Below are 15,601 nucleotides of genomic sequence, written 5' to 3'. Positions count from 1 at the left end.
TGGAACTACAGGCACAAGCCACTGCACCTGGCTTCATAGTTTTGATTAGACAGGACTTAATGCAATGAGATTTCTCATGGCTGAATCCAATTTTGCAAGGTTTTTCAATCTAAGATTAGCAAAATAGAATAGACCTTACTATATTTTTTCTTTGGGTGAGGCTATAATTATCTTGTATGCCTATTTTGCTTCCATAACAGGACTGGTGACTGCTAAAAGAATTTTCTGGAGAGGAAACTTCAGTGATACTTAGAAGAGAAACTCCATCTTGGTCATTGGATACTCAGGCAGATAGAGGGGGTAAAAAAAAAATTAAAAAGAACTTTGGCGCAAATTTCTGGAGGACCTCATAACCCAACAAGTTGGTTGAGATAACATATTTAGAAGAGTTAATCTAGGATTAATTTTAAAGAAGAAAAAGTAATCTAAATTTGGTATGACCCATAAATCCAGGTAAATTAGGAAATATCCATTCTCTTCTGGCCTACCTTCAATCATTTTTAAAGTATCTTTTCCTATTTACAAGGCTGGTCAATCATAAGCCAGAGAAGCTAAATCTGTACAAGAGAAATCTCTATTCTACACTTGATTTATAAAAACAGAACAACTGCAATCAATATTTGGACCCAAGTTATGGACTCTCTGCACTGCCAATACATGGATTGTGGAAGCCAATATGATGCGTTATCATTTTTTTTAGAGACAGAATCTTGCTCTGTTGCCCAGACTGGAGTGCAGTGGCATGCTCATAGCTCAATCATAGCTCATTGCAGCCTTGAACTACTGGACTCACATGATCCTCCTGCCTTGGCTTCCCAATGCACTGGGATTACAGGCATGAGCCACCATGCCCACCTAAGAGGGAGCACTCAAAAAGGGACATGAACCTTGGACCCTCGGATTAAAAGTCTGATGCTCTACTGCCTGAGCTATCTGGGTACCTTCCCTTAATTATTATACTTTTAAAAGATATATACTCAGTTGTCCCTCAGTGAACATTAGTTCCAAGATCCCCATGTATACCAAAATCCGTACATACTCAAGTCCAGCGTACCCGTGTACCTAAAAAGTCGAGCCTCCCTAGATGTGGGTTTTGCATCCCTCCACATTTGCTTGAAAAAAAAAAAAATCTGAGTAGGAGTGGACCTGTGCAATTCAAACTCATGTTCTTCAAGGGTCAACTGTTTCTTCAATTTGTTAGAGTAGGCAGATAGCCAGACATGAGGGGAAGCCCCTGAGAAAAGAGAGGTCCGGAAAAATCTCACACCCCAGAAACCACCCAAAACATGCATGCTCCCTATGAGCAGCGAGGAGGAGGAGGAGAAATACCTGTGGAGAAAGGAACATCCCTTAAGATGCTCAATAATCACTCACTCTGCAGTTCACCTGCCAGAATTTAGCTAGCTGCATGCCGATAAAGAAGGCAAGAGGGCAAAGGAGAATGCCTAAGAGAAATGCAGGCACAGTACGTATAGATTTGACTGTTATACAACCTTCCTGGGGGCGGCGGGAATGAGCAATGCAGCCTTTAGGTAGAATTGCAGCCAACATCCAGCCCACGCATGTGCACCAACTATAGTAAGGGAGGGTCCCACAAACCTAGGATGGGAACTAGGCAGGGAAAAGGCAAGGACTTAAGGCAGGAGCAGGAAAACGAGATAAAAAAGGCAGGGACTTAACACAGAGGCGAGAGCTTCAAGAAAAAACTGGACATCATACAAACCCGACGCACAACTCCTGGCCTCTTTTCTCTTTCAGCAGCCCGCTGTGCCTCGGGTTTTGGAGTGTACTGTCCCTTTACATAAACACTGCTACTGCGACCCTGTTGTTTTCCCTGCAGGATCAGCCCCTGTATTTTTTTTTTTTTCTTACAATAAGCTCTTTGCTCCCTATTTCCCTTCAATAAAGCTCTCTGCTATCTGTGAACTGTCTCTCGGCCAACATCTTTCTCCCAAGACAACTAAGCGCTGAGGATTCCTGCATCTGCTGGTAAGGAACTCATCCACAAAACTTGGCAAACCCCAGAAAACAGAATAAACAGGTAACAGACAAAATGTTGCCTTTGCGCCAAGCAATTATTAAACTGTATGAGCCTGAACCAACCTTCACTTTGGCAGTAGCTGTTAGAAGTACATAATCCGGCAGCTCCATGGCATCTCGCTTCTGGTGCTGTGCCTCAGCCCCAATCAGAAGGTTGAAATGAGTGGCCAAATGTCTTCGCAGCAAAGTCTTATTGGGTGGGATGTTCAATAACTGAGCCATTGTTTCTACATTAAAACGAGGCTCTAGAACCTGTTAAAAAAAAATAAGCTTGTCAAAAGTCACCACAAATCATACATGTTTGTATTGTGCTTTATAATTTGCAAAGCTCTTTCTCTTAGGTTATCTCCAATGATCCTCTCAACAGCCTGGTGAGGTAGACACCATATGGACTTTGATCTTTAATTTACATATCTTTTCTCCATTTTGCCCAAGCTAGTGAGTGATAGAGCTGGTCCTGAAATCCAGGATTCTGGCATCCCAATATCAGTCCTCTACCTCTCTGGGGTGCTGTCCGTGGCAGCCAACTCCTTATGCAATATCAATGTGCAGAAATACAATCTGCATCCTTGCAGGGGTTTTCAAACATGATCATATGAGAGGAAGAAGCTACATGTTATTTGACATGAAAGAGGACAATAAAAGAGAACCGGCTTTAAATTCAATCCAGAGTTATAAGATATCAATACAAATACTCTGAAAGTAAAGATTTACTAGAAATAGGGCAGGAGGGTTGCGTCAGATGACTTTAGGATTATGATAAGCAAAAATTGATACTATCCTACTCACTAGACTAAAGGAAACAAAGTAAGTCAGTTTGAAATTAAATCAGAGCTTTACCATGAGCCCACCATGGACACCGCTGCCTCTGAGATTGGGGGCATATTCTGCCAAGTCCACGGAGCGCAGCCACTCCATCACTCGATGGTTAGTCCACTTCTGAACTTCTGAGGGGGCGATGGTATTCTGTGGGAACACACAACCAAGATCCTAAGTATTAAATTGCATTTTCTGTCTAAAAAGTCTGCTCCATGGGGTACAGTTACTCAACATCCCACTAAATGCATAAAGAAAGGGAAAAATTCTCTTTTAAAGAATTTCTGTCATAGTTTGTGTTTCAAGTTTTCTTATATACTAATAAAGCATTGGTTTAGGAAAGGACTTTTTTTGTTTCTTTGTTTTGTTTTTGTTTTTTTAAGACAGGGTCTAACTCTCTTACCCAGGCTGGAGTTGTAGCGGTGTAATCAGGGCTCACTGCAGCCTCCATCTCCCAGGCTTGGGCAGATCCTCCGACCTTAGCCTCCTGAGTAGCTGGGACCACCAGCGTGCACCCACCATGCCTGGCTAATTTTTTATTACTATTATTTTTGTAGAGACAGGGTCTACCTATATTGCCCAGGCTGGTCTTGATCTACTGGGCTCAAGTGATCCATATGACTTGGCCTCCCAAAGTGCTGGGATTATAGGCATGAGCCACTACATTTGGCCAGAAAAGGAAGTCTTTATAGTGATATTTATCTCTGCGGATTAGGGAATCAGGAAAAAAAATACACCCAAGAAAAGGAAGAAGCATAACTGAAAATGAACCCTTAGCTTTAGTTATACAAGTGGAACCATCATGGAGAGAAAAGGAAGGAACACAGAAAAAGCCTAAGAAGTAAATGAGGCTGAATTTTAAGACTTTTCCTGCAAGCTCCAAGAAAAATGGCTCTTAGTTTTGACATATGGACAGTCCCATGCCTGGAAGTGCATGCTTATAAACCTCAATCTTAAAACGCTACCTCATCAGATGGCCGCCTCCGTAGACAGTTTGGTTCAAAGTTATTGATCCTTAGGACCTGGATGGCCCTTTTGATACTGAGGTGGTGTAGCACACTCACAACCTTCAAAGACAGTAAATCATCCTGCGAAAAAGAACAAAAGGAGGAGTTCACTGTGCTGGCCTGTAGCAGGGGGACGTTCTTGGGAATCTCAGAAAACTGGAGTAAACGAAGAGCCCCTCAAACCAATATGCCCCAAGGGCTTGTCAGAACCCACTTTCCCATTTGGAACAAAATCTTCCCCAAAACCCCAAATTAGTATTTTTTGCCAATGAAGCTGCCTTCCACCTGTTTCTCTCTCTTCCTGATGCTCTGAGATAGGATTGTAGAACCCCAGGGCTCTGAAAACCACAGTTTGACAAGCACTTGCTGGGTCACTACAAAAGGTGATCTGCATTGACTTGATCTGCACATACTACAAACAGAGAATTTATTTCTTTCCTCTTTAGTTTTGAGAACTTTATCTGTGGATAAAGCACTTAGGCATTGGCTAAACTGCCCTCTCTATTTCCTTTCAGCAGACAGCGAAGAGTAAATGATGCTTATTGGCGGACATGATCAAGGCTTGGCTTTCTTTTTTCATCTTTTCTTTTTTTTTTTCTTGGAGAGACAGGGTCTCACTATATTGACCAGGCTATCTCAAACTCATAAGCTCAAGGAGTCCCCCGGCCTCAGCCTCCCAAAGAGCTGGGATTACAGGCCTGAGCCACCGTTCCTAGCCAAGGCTTGGTTTTCTGAACTAAAGCACGTCATAGTTTTGGGGAAAATCAGAACAGTGCTCTTGTTATACTACTCCCTGACCTTAATAATTCTCCAGTTCTAGATTATTTTTTAGTAAAGACTTGTCTGCTATTGAATAGCTCTAGATTATTATGGTTTATCTAGCAGACACTGTGAACAATTTTGGCAAAACTATATCAATCACTGCAAAGGTTTTGGTCAGAGTTAAGAGAGAATAAAAATGAAGTTATAAGTTAGATCTATCTATCTATCTATCTATCTATCTATCTATCTATCTATCTCTCGCCAGTCAACCCCCCCGCTCCCTTCAAGGAAGAATCTTCACCAGTCTGTGGCTCTTGGAAATATTTTCAAATATACCAAACACACCAAAACAAATTATTTCAGAAGAAGGTGATATTAGGGGCAGTGTTAAGATAAGCACCAGTCTACTTCCGAACACACCCAGAAAATAAACAAGGAAAACATCCATTTTAGACACACCTTTCTGATAAAACATTTCTCATGAAAGAAAGAAAAAAAAATGTAATCTACTACAGAAATATTTAATTAAAATATTAATCAGTTTATATCCTTGCGGCTACTAACTGGGCAAAAATTATTTCCTGAAGTTTTTCTGGAGTAATTCCTTAAAAGTAGCATCTTAACATATGTTAGAAAAAGTACTTATTTTAATCTAGGATTGAGACACCCATTGCAAACATTTCAGTGTGAGCTATTTTCATCTAACTAGTCTATCAGCTTCAAAAATATCTGAAAGCACAATGTTTACAGTGTGATTAAAATGTTAATTGTTTTTGAAATTCTTTATACTTTGAAGGATTTTAAACAGAGACAGTTTTATATCAAAACAATTTATGGGTGATTTTCTTCTTAATTCTGGATTTTTAAAAACTTAATTTTAAAATAATTTTAAATTTGTGGAGCAGTTGCTAAAGATAGAACAGAATCCTATATACCTTTCACTCAGCTTCCTCTAACGTTAACATCTTACATAATCATGATTACATTCGTCAACACTAAGAAATTAATGTGGATGATAATAACATCGACTAAACTGCAGACTTTATTCACATTTCACCAGTTTGTCCAGTAAAGTCCTTTTTCCGTTCCAGGATCTAATCCACATTAAAATACATATTTTGTGACTTAGGACTTCTAGGGTCAAATTTTCCAGGGTCATTTACTCTTTTATAGCCATTTCACAGATGTTTCTTGTGATTTTAAGCTTGAATTTGTTCACATTCTCAGGGTGAACATATTCACACCTAGATAGGGAGGCAAATATTTACTGAATGTGTTCTAGTCATAATCATGAGCTATTAAAAGCAGGGATCTTGAAACAGCCTGAGTTCAAACTCTCTCCGACTTTCTATTGCTAACTGTGGAAATTTGGTTACCAAGTTACCCAATATCTGGATTCCTTCCTTTATACATGTAAAAAAGTAGGGATAATAATAGTATTATAATACTATAGATACACAGAGTATGTGTGTGTGTGTATATGTAGATACACATACACATAATACACACATATACACATACGTGTACATATATATACACACATGTATGTATATATACACACACATACTCTGTGTATCTATAGTATTACATATGTGTGTATAATACTATGTATATATAGTATTATATAATTATATAGTATATATGTGAACAAATTCAAGCTTAAAATCACAAGCAGCATATATGAATTGGCTATAAAAGAGTAAATGACCCTGGAAAATTTGACCCCAGAAGTCCTAAGTCACAAAATGTGTTTTTTAATGTGGTGCCCCAGATTAGATCCTGGAACAGAAGAAGCATCTTACTGGACAAACTGGTGAAATGTGAATAAAGTCTTCAGTTTAGTTGACTGTATTAACATCTACGTTAATTTCTTAGTTTTGAGGAATGTAATCATGATTGTGTAAGATGTTAACATTAGACGAAGCTGAGTGAAAGGTATACAGAATTCTATCTTTGGCAACTCCTCCGTAAATCTAAAATTATTTTAAAATAAAAAGTTTAAAAAACTTTTTAATATATATTATACACACTATAATAAAATTAGTAATATTAACTAAAAGTGTTGTTGAGAATCCAGTATTAATATGAGCAAAATGCTTAAAAGGATGTTTGACACATAGTAAACGTGCAACATACTACACATATTAGTATTATTTCATGCAGGTTTACATGATGTGCCCATCAAGGTAAGGGGCTTGGGTTCAATGATAGAGAAGAAAAATCCATGAACTGAACTCCAACTTTTTTGATATTGAGAAATGCCTACTTAAGTTGGCTGTTTAAAACCTTCCACTTATTTGAAAAAGATTATACTTAGGGTAGTTGGGTCTAAAGCCTACTTCACAAAAAGCTGTTTAAATAAAGTAATTTTAGGCTGGGCACAGTGGCTCACACCTGTAATCACAGCACTTTGGGAGGCTGGGGCAGGTGGATCTCCTGAGGTCATAAGTTCCAGACCAGCCTGGACAACATGGCGAAACTCCGTCTCCACCAAAAATACAAAAATTAGCTGGGTGCAGTGGTGCACACCAGTAATCCCAGCTACTCGGGAGGCTGAGGCAGGAGAATCACTTGAACCCGGGAGGCGGAGATTGCGCCACTGCACTCCAGCACGGGCGACAGAGTGAGACTCCGTCTCCAAAATAAACAAATGAATAAAAGAATTTTAAGTAGAACATGGTTGGGCGCGGTGGCTCACGCCTGTAATCCCAGCACTTTGGGAGGCTGAAGCGGGTGGATAATGAGGTCAGGAGATGGAGACCATCCTGGCTAACACGGTGAAACCCCATCTCTATTAAAAACACAAAAAATTAGCCGGGCATTGGTGGCGGGTGCCTGTAGTCCCGGCTACTCGGGAGGCTGAGGCAAGAGAATGGCGTGAACCCAGGAAGGAAGGGGAGCTTGCAGTGAGCCCAGATCACGCCACTGCACTCCAGCCTGGGCGACAGAGCAAGACTCCATCTCAAAAATAAAAAAATTAAAAATAAATTAAAAAAAAAATAAAATAAGAGAATTTTAAGTAGAATATTAATAGTGGTATGGAACCTAAAACAAAGTTCTCCTGGAATCCATCTTTCCCACTGCTGTCAAGCAGGGAATAGTCCTACACACTGGCTGGAAGGCTAGAAATGTACCATAATGAAGGAACCAGAGTGGAAGTCTAGCCTTCCTCCCGCCTCCTTTAACCCCAGTTAACTCCTGCTGTAGCAGAACCGGGCTGAAGTGAGACGGGTGATAGGGTTTCAGGTAACAGTTGTCCAGAGTGGAAAGGTAGGGAGAAGACAAGTCCTGGAAGATGTCAGGTCAAAAGGGTGGGCTCTTCCAAATGGTCACTGCACATAGAAACGCATAACTTAGAAACAGCTTGGGCTTAAAAACTCTATATTCTATTTAAAAAATATCTTTGGGCTGGGCGTGGTGGCTCATGCCTATAATCCCAGCACTTTGGGAGGCCGAGGCAGGCAGGTCACTTGAGGTCAGAAGTTTGAGACCAGCTAGCCAACGTGGCGAAACTCCGTCTCTACTAAAACTACAAAAAAATTAGCTGGGTATGGTGGCATGGGCCTGTAGTCCCAGCTACTCAAGAGGCTGAGGCATGAGGATGGCTTGAACCTGGGAGGTGGAGCTTGCAGTGAGCTGAGATTGTGCCATTGCACTCCAGCCTGGGCGACCGTGCAAGACTCCATCTCAAAAGAAATAAAAAAATATATATATATATTTTTATGAGATATAATTTACATACCATAAAATGTACCCATTCAAAGTATACACTTCAGTGTTTACATTGTTGAATGTATTACATATAAAATCAACTTTCTGGAGAGCTTAGTTTAAATTAGGCTTCACTTAGCTTAAATTGGGGTTTCAAATTATCCCAAGGCTGTTCAGTCACAATCACCAAATGCTACAACTTCAACTTCACAGGAAATATGCCCGCCACTCTCCTCAAGTTCAAGCAACAGCTTCAAACTCTGGTGTAATCACTACACTGTGTTTGGCTTACTCAATTTCTGCATTTTTCGAGAAAAAAGTTTTCTTCCCCCAAACCCCAGGAGTGAGTCACTTACAACAGTCATGTAATGTAGCATTCGACCATCAACCCGTCCTTCATCAAACTGGGTCTTATATTGAGGGAGGCCAATGTCATCCAACCATCCTAAAAGAGAGAGGCCAGTGTTGCTACCGTGCCACAAAACACCTGTTCTTGTGATTAAAAAGAAAAAGCAGCTCTGTATATAATTCTTCCATTTTGTTAGAATAAAAACTTCTTACTAGTGACCCAGTTGAAATCCAGCTTCCCGTGATTGGTTTCTTCTTCAGATCCCAGGGCTTGGAGTGCCAGCTGGAGTTTCTTTCGATGAAGTGAATGCTTGATTCCAAGTTCCTGAAACAATAAACATTGACTTTATAATTCTATCTATATAGGCTGGGTGCCACTGGCAAAGGATGCAAATTTCTCCAAAATGAAGCTAGCACTAAAGATCCAATTCAATACTAAATGACAATCCTAACTTGCGCTAGTAAAGTGCTGTTGAACGAAGGTCCCTGAAAAGCCAAGACCACCACAATTAGCTTAGGGGCGTGTTAGGCATTCCCTAGTGACTCCTTTTCTTTGTAAGCTAGGAACTGTAGCATGCATAAAAAGAATTTGACCCTTATTTTGTGCAAAATATTAAATAATTGTGAAGAAATGTTAAATAATTAGACATAAATTGTAGGGTGCTTTTTTTTCCTTTTGCAAAGTGCATTGCATATATTACACTGAGAAAATAGGCCAATGATAAAGCCATATAATGATTTCAAGAAATATGAACTTAATTATGCTTATGTAATTATTTTTCATTAAAATGCCCAATGGCTTAAGTGTTCCATAAGGAATCATCAAGACCAGGTCCTCCCAAGACCATCAGAAAAAAATAAGCATGAAGCAATTGAAAACCCAAATTTTTATTTAGAGAGTATTTACTGGCTTCACTCATGGCCTTTTCTGGACTATAAAACAACCCTACATTCACATTGTCTTCTTCTCAGTATCCATTGTGTGAACAAAATAGAGAAGCAGTCACCTTCTCTAGATCTTGTTGAGAAGCCTGCAAAAGCGTTTGGCCAGATGCAATCCAGTGCTTGCCAGAATTCAGGTAGGAGCCCAAGCCCTGTTCCATCAGCCAATTGCAAACCTGCTCCTTGGTCCACTTGGCAAATGGCATATCCAAGTCACTACAGGAAAATGAGTAATTGCATGAAAAATAATCCAAAGCCAATCCTGTGGCTTATCATGAGTTTTAAACAACTATACATTCAATAGACATGGACATTCCCTGGTGATACACATTTGACCACGAAAAGCTTAATTTTTAGTATACATTGGAGGAACAACTGGTACTGGAGTTGAAAGTTATCTTCTAAGACCACTGTCTCATTTCAAATGAAACCACAAAAGATTTAATGTGACAGAGCAAGAACAAGTTCTACAGAAAAAGACTAAATTGGAAAAACGTAAGTCACTGTATCAGTTTCAACCAATGTTGTCTGAAGACTGGATTCCCAAACAGGAAACTCAGTTGGAGTGAAAGAAACTTAAGTCTAATTTGAACTAACTTTAGCAGAATTATGGTTTATTTCCATATGGTAACCAATTAGAAGAGGGCAATATGTTGTCACTAAGTGTAGGAAACAATCAAAGCAAAATTCCTGTTTTCTTTTACTTAAGATACACAGATAGTGTTCTTGTTCCGCGGTGGGGACAGGGTGCGGAGGGGAAGATGAATGTGCTTTTTTTAAATAGCACAAGGAGCTCTACTGTGTTCAAAGACAACATATGGCAAATGAAACTGTTTGGTATTTGAAGAAGGCCAAAGAGGGTTTCCTCCTTGATGTAACCTATGTCCAGTGTTCCACCTGTATGGGAGGGGCTGTATTTAAAGGGTTTCTAGTCTATTATACTGTTAAAATATTTGGTATCAATGCCTTGTACTTTATGTTTGCCAACCCCACCCTTTTATACACAGTGAGTCAATGTAGCAGTTCTAAGCCAGCCCTCAACTTTGGTAAGAGTGTCAGAGCAGTTCTTAGAATCTTAATGGATAAAATATTATATAGTCCTGATAAATATAAGGATTCTGATAGAATTTTTGTCTCTAAGTACTTTCATAGATTCTGTTATATACTAATGTTTCTTGAGTAGTTACTATCTGCCAAATATTTAACACATACTAACTTACTTAATCTTCACAATCAGCTTTTGGAGTAGGCACTAATTATGAATGATGAGAAAACTGAGACACAGGGCCTGGAAGCTGTTGCTCAAGGTCACCCAGCTGGTAGAAAGTGGTAAGGCCAGAAAGCAAATCCAAGTGGTCTGATCTAGAACATACTCTCATGTAAATATCCCATCTTTCCAAAGCTATGCTTTAGAGTACTTATAATTACCGTCTATGTAAAATTTAAGTTTCAGAGCCATTCTAACACAGATGCTGCTGACACTTTAGCTCTGGCCTCTCCCCTAGTTCACACAGCCCTCACCTTCTGTATGTTCATCAACCATTGACAAATTGCACTGCTCTAAAGATGATGTCCCCTTTCACTAGGCACAGCATTAAGCAATGACTTTGTTTAACCCAATGACAGTACTAACACTGCAGGACTCATGAGGCTATGATGCTTGGCAGAGATGCAAAAGTCTATCAGTTGGCTCTTCTTACTTGTTAGACTGTCCCAAGTCTCGAGACCAACCCAGTCGGGGTCCCGCGGTTGCCCTTGTCCCTCCTCTTTTGAATTCAGGCTCAGACATGTCATCTGGGTTGAATGTAGTTGATTGACTTCTCCTAAGTCTGAAGAAGACATAACACACATGGCCAGTATTAGACCTGAGGAGGCCTTAGGCTTGTTAATCAGAGAATTTTTAACTAGTGCAGCTACCGGAACTAATCTTCTTTGTGTCATTAACATAGACATTTAAATTTAAACTTTAACTAAGACCCAATGAGTTAATAAATCCCACATCATAATCCAAACTTCCTTCCATAAGAGGAATACAAAGGCCTTACAAGTCCATACCCATTTCCAGCCACTTTAAGCAACATGTAAGACAGGGCCCACTCTACTTGTTCACTGCTTTACTTACTTTCCAAAGAGTTTCATGATACCTCTGGATTTCTTTTTGGAATCTGGAGATGGAGGTGGTATCTGGAAGGGACTGTTCCTCTGTGAATCTTTTGGCCGAGAAGAAGCACCAGCCAGATCTAGGTGCTCTGCTGTCTCTTTTTCTGTTTCAGCTACTCCAAGAGCAGAATACAGACAACGAATTTTAAAATATGGAATGAACATGATAAGATGTTAATCTTCTTGGTTCTAGAACTATTAAGAATTCTTCTGTTGGTCTATAAATCAGTAATTTACAAAGAGCACCTTATAAATATTAGAAATGGAACACACATATATGTTCTGCTCCATAGTTTACTGTGTTTAAAGTTAATAAAATTATAAGCCCTTTGGAGATTAAAAGAGGGTGATAGGATTGCCACACTCTTTCCTTGAGTGATTTGAATTCATGATGGAATTATTCCCAATCTTTCCATAGCACGTGGTACTGTTGATTACCTCCTACATCCTTCAAAATCATTTCCTTTGGCTTCTTGACATGACCACTCCTACATCTGTCATCTGATAGTGTCTTTGCTGTAGCACTCCTGCTTTTTTTTCTTCCCCCATGCCACTTTAAGATTCTGTTCTAAGCGCCCTCTAGCGGATCAAAATCTCTGAGCCCAATCTCTCTCTCCAGGTCCTGTATCTAAATGCCTGTGATATTCCCAATTCAGTGTGTTGGGACATCTGGGACTTCACAAACTCATCCAATTTCCCCGAGAGTCTTTTCCTCTCTCAAATTTTTTTTTTTTTTTGAGACAGAGTCTCGCTCTGTTGCCCAGGCTGGAGTGCAGTGGTGCGATCTCGGCTTACTGCAACCTCCGCCTACTGGGTTCAAGCAATTCTCTGCCTCAGTGTCCCAGGTAACTGGGATTACAGGCACCCGCCACCACGCCTGGCTAATTTTTGTATTTTTAGTAGAGACGGGGTTTCACCATCTTGGCCAGGCTGGTCTTGAACTCCTGACCTGGTGATCCACCCACTTCGGCCTCCTAAAGTGCTGGGATTAAGGGCGTGAGCCACCTCGCCTGGCCTCCTCTCTTAAATGTTCTTATTTGTTATTTGGTTAATATTAACTAATACTGTTCCTGTTACTGTAGCTCAAACTCTGTCATTTTCCTTTTACTCCTTCTCCTTTGGCATTTATATCAAATCAGTTACCCAGTTCCAGCAATTCTTTATTTATGAAATATATTCCAATCTATTAAATCCTAGGCACTGAGAGAAGAGTGAACTGGATATGCATAATTTTTCTTTTGACATAGAATAAGTGCCTGTTGATTTTACCTTAAAAGAATCACATCCACAGTTGCCACTCTCAGATCTCCAAGCATTAACTATTTCAGTTCTTTTAGCTGTCCCTTAGTGAACAATCCCATACTAAGTATAAAACTAGTGAGATTTTATACTTTATAAAGGAAAGTAAAAGTTGTACTAAAATCACAGGAACAGTGTTTCAGCAAGATCTACAAGTTGCAGAAAGTTGATTTTTCTACAAAGCAGAGCTGTGATTATAGGTTATAATAAGCAGCATTTACCTCTTAGCATTAACAAAACAGTTCTTCTAAGAAAGATGCAAAAAAAAAAAAAAAAAACTATTTGAAAATAGTTGTCTGAATAGATCAGTTTATCTTATGCATCCAGTGTTCATTCTAGACATTTATCTCTACAGAGAGAGAAGTCCTGTTTGCTGGTCCACGTGAATAGATAGGTAGATATCTATACAAGGTAACAGCACCTTTTGGAAAAACCCAAAGGAACTTTCCCAATTCAAATCCTTCAACCATGATGGGTACAGGTGCCCCTGAAAATGCTGCCTAGCTTGTTCTCATCTTAAAGCTACCATATTTCTCTTTTTTATTTTGAGAGCTTTTCCCCCCAATTTGTGCCCTGCCTTACAAAGAGGAAAACTAAGCTGCCTCTTTTCTAAAATCACTTTGTGGGATAACGCCTCAGATATCAAGTAAAGTTGCTTCTGTCATCACTAAATATTATCTCCATCTTCAAAGTAATAAAACGTCAGAAGAATGTTCCCCTAAGAGAAGTAAGCCTAAAACTATAATATTCCAAGTCTTCTATAAACTTCCTTATGTGGCTAAAAAAATTTCTTTTTGGAGGCTGGGAGAAATGTAAGCATGGAGAATGGACTGCAAGGACCTGGGAGTTAGTGTGTGGTAATATGCACTTCCAGGGTGAAAGAGCTGCAATGTACAATGCCAGGACATTCCTGCCCTGCACTCTAAGGAATGCTGCACACGTCTAGGTCCTCTCAAAGCTATTCACACAGTGAGTGTTACTAGCATTGGTTAAAACAGCGTTTAGGCTTGGAAGCAAAGCCTCTACAGAGTCCTTTTCAGCAGAAGGTGGAAAGAACACTCTGGAATAGAGAACTACATTTTCTGATTGCTGTCAGATCGCTTTCTAGAGATCACAGATGCCAAGAGCAGGGATTAGATTGGTTTGGAGCACAGTGCTGGTGAAGGCTGGCATGCAGGGGTACAATACCTAAGGTGGGTGCACTGGCACTTCGTTTACGATCTTCAGATATCCCAACAACGCACACAATCACACGCAGCCCAATGGAGAGAACACAGAGATGACAAAATGAAACACAGATCAGACTCCTCCTCACCAAATACACACCGTGGAGGAGAGGCATGCGGCACACCGTGCTTCCGATGTTACACACAGGCTCAATGTCAATGTTAATTTATCCACTGTCACAACAGATGGGAAACTCCATGATGAAGTCAAAGGGAATCATGATTTTAGGTCTTTCCACTAAGTTTATACCACAGGAGAGAGCAGGGTGAGAGTCTATATATCTTCACAACACTAAATTAAATCCACTGAACCATTTTTTGCTAAATTCCCCCTAAGTCATCCACCTTCGTTTCTGAGAAAGAGAAAGGAATCAGTGAATGAGGGAATAAGGGAAGGGAAGACACTGCTCTTTTCCTCCTTGTGGAAGAATCAGGGCAAAGGCATTTTGGCCGTACATACCCAAGTTTGGTGCACTTGCTGTTCTCTTGTTACTTTTGATTTTAAAAAAGCCCCGGCCAAAGGAAGATCTGACTTTTCGAGTGCCGAAGGGGTTGTCGTCCATGGAGGTGTCCTGCCCTGGGGGTCTGGGAGGAAGGGTCCCAAATGGCCTGCTTTCTGCCGGAGCTCTGTCCTGAGAGGCAGATAAGAATAGTGAAACAGCTTTCAGGCGCAGCATCCTTAGCACATGCCAGGCTAACAGCAAATACTCACTCATGCCACATCCATGAGTTTATTCAAAAGAAAAACTGAACTAGCACATCGATCGCCAATGTCAAATGCCTTATCAGAAGTTGAAAAAAAAAATCAATTCTGAAAGCTACTTAAGAAACAACAACAAAAGCAACAAGGAAAACATGTTCATCACTAATCTAGGATCAATATGTTTAGGGCTTTAAATATTTAGGATACAAATATTCTTAAATTTTGTTTGCCTCATTCCTCAAAAGACATGGAGGCATTACATAACCAGAATAATGGCAGCAGATTTCTGACTTTTCCAACAACTATGACATGGATTTAGCTATAATACAGTTCATATTCTTATATTATAACTATGCCAATAGAAGCCCAATATAATATTATTTTACAAAGCAGGCATTAGTCCAAACTTCTACACCAGCAGTATAAGGAGACTCTACTCCAGTTATTTTAAATATTCTCCTCAAAGAATAATAAAATGAAGGCACGGTGAGCAACTTTTTTTGAGCTTTTTGGTTCTTTGAATTGGCAATTAGAGCTGGCTGTAACACAGCATGTTATATTATTTTAGTATTTATACAAAGATGCTT

General features: G+C 39.8%; 1 protein-coding gene across 50 annotated transcripts in view; it reads right to left on the bottom strand.

Moving 5' to 3' along the window:
* The window catches only part of LOC102119459 (liprin-beta-1), a 176,048-nt gene that overhangs the window by 4,240 nt on the left and 156,207 nt on the right, over positions 1–15,601 (bottom strand). For 35 of the 50 annotated variants that reach the window (XM_065523935.1, XM_015430554.3, XM_074006471.1 and 32 more), the window contains 10 exons: positions 14,772–14,943; positions 14,274–14,306; positions 11,749–11,899; positions 11,327–11,455; positions 9,692–9,842; positions 8,898–9,009; positions 8,693–8,781; positions 3,822–3,944; positions 2,881–3,006; positions 2,104–2,292 (listed from right to left, as the gene is read on the bottom strand). In XM_065523935.1, the coding sequence (XP_065380007.1) occupies positions 2,104–2,292; positions 2,881–3,006; positions 3,822–3,944; positions 8,693–8,781; positions 8,898–9,009; positions 9,692–9,842; positions 11,327–11,455; positions 11,749–11,899; positions 14,274–14,306; positions 14,772–14,943 (1,275 nt within the window). The remainder of the gene's footprint in view (positions 1–2,103; positions 2,293–2,880; positions 3,007–3,821; positions 3,945–8,692; positions 8,782–8,897; positions 9,010–9,691; positions 9,843–11,326; positions 11,456–11,748; positions 11,900–14,273; positions 14,307–14,771; positions 14,944–15,601) is intronic. The other 15 variants (XM_074006492.1, XM_074006493.1, XM_015430558.3 and 12 more) reach the window with 1 other exon arrangement.

Source organism: Macaca fascicularis, chromosome 11 (assembly GCF_037993035.2).
Source record: "Macaca fascicularis isolate 582-1 chromosome 11, T2T-MFA8v1.1".
In the NCBI taxonomy this organism is placed as follows: Eukaryota; Metazoa; Chordata; class Mammalia; order Primates; family Cercopithecidae; genus Macaca; species Macaca fascicularis.
This window is presented reverse-complemented; position numbering and strand designations above follow the sequence as displayed.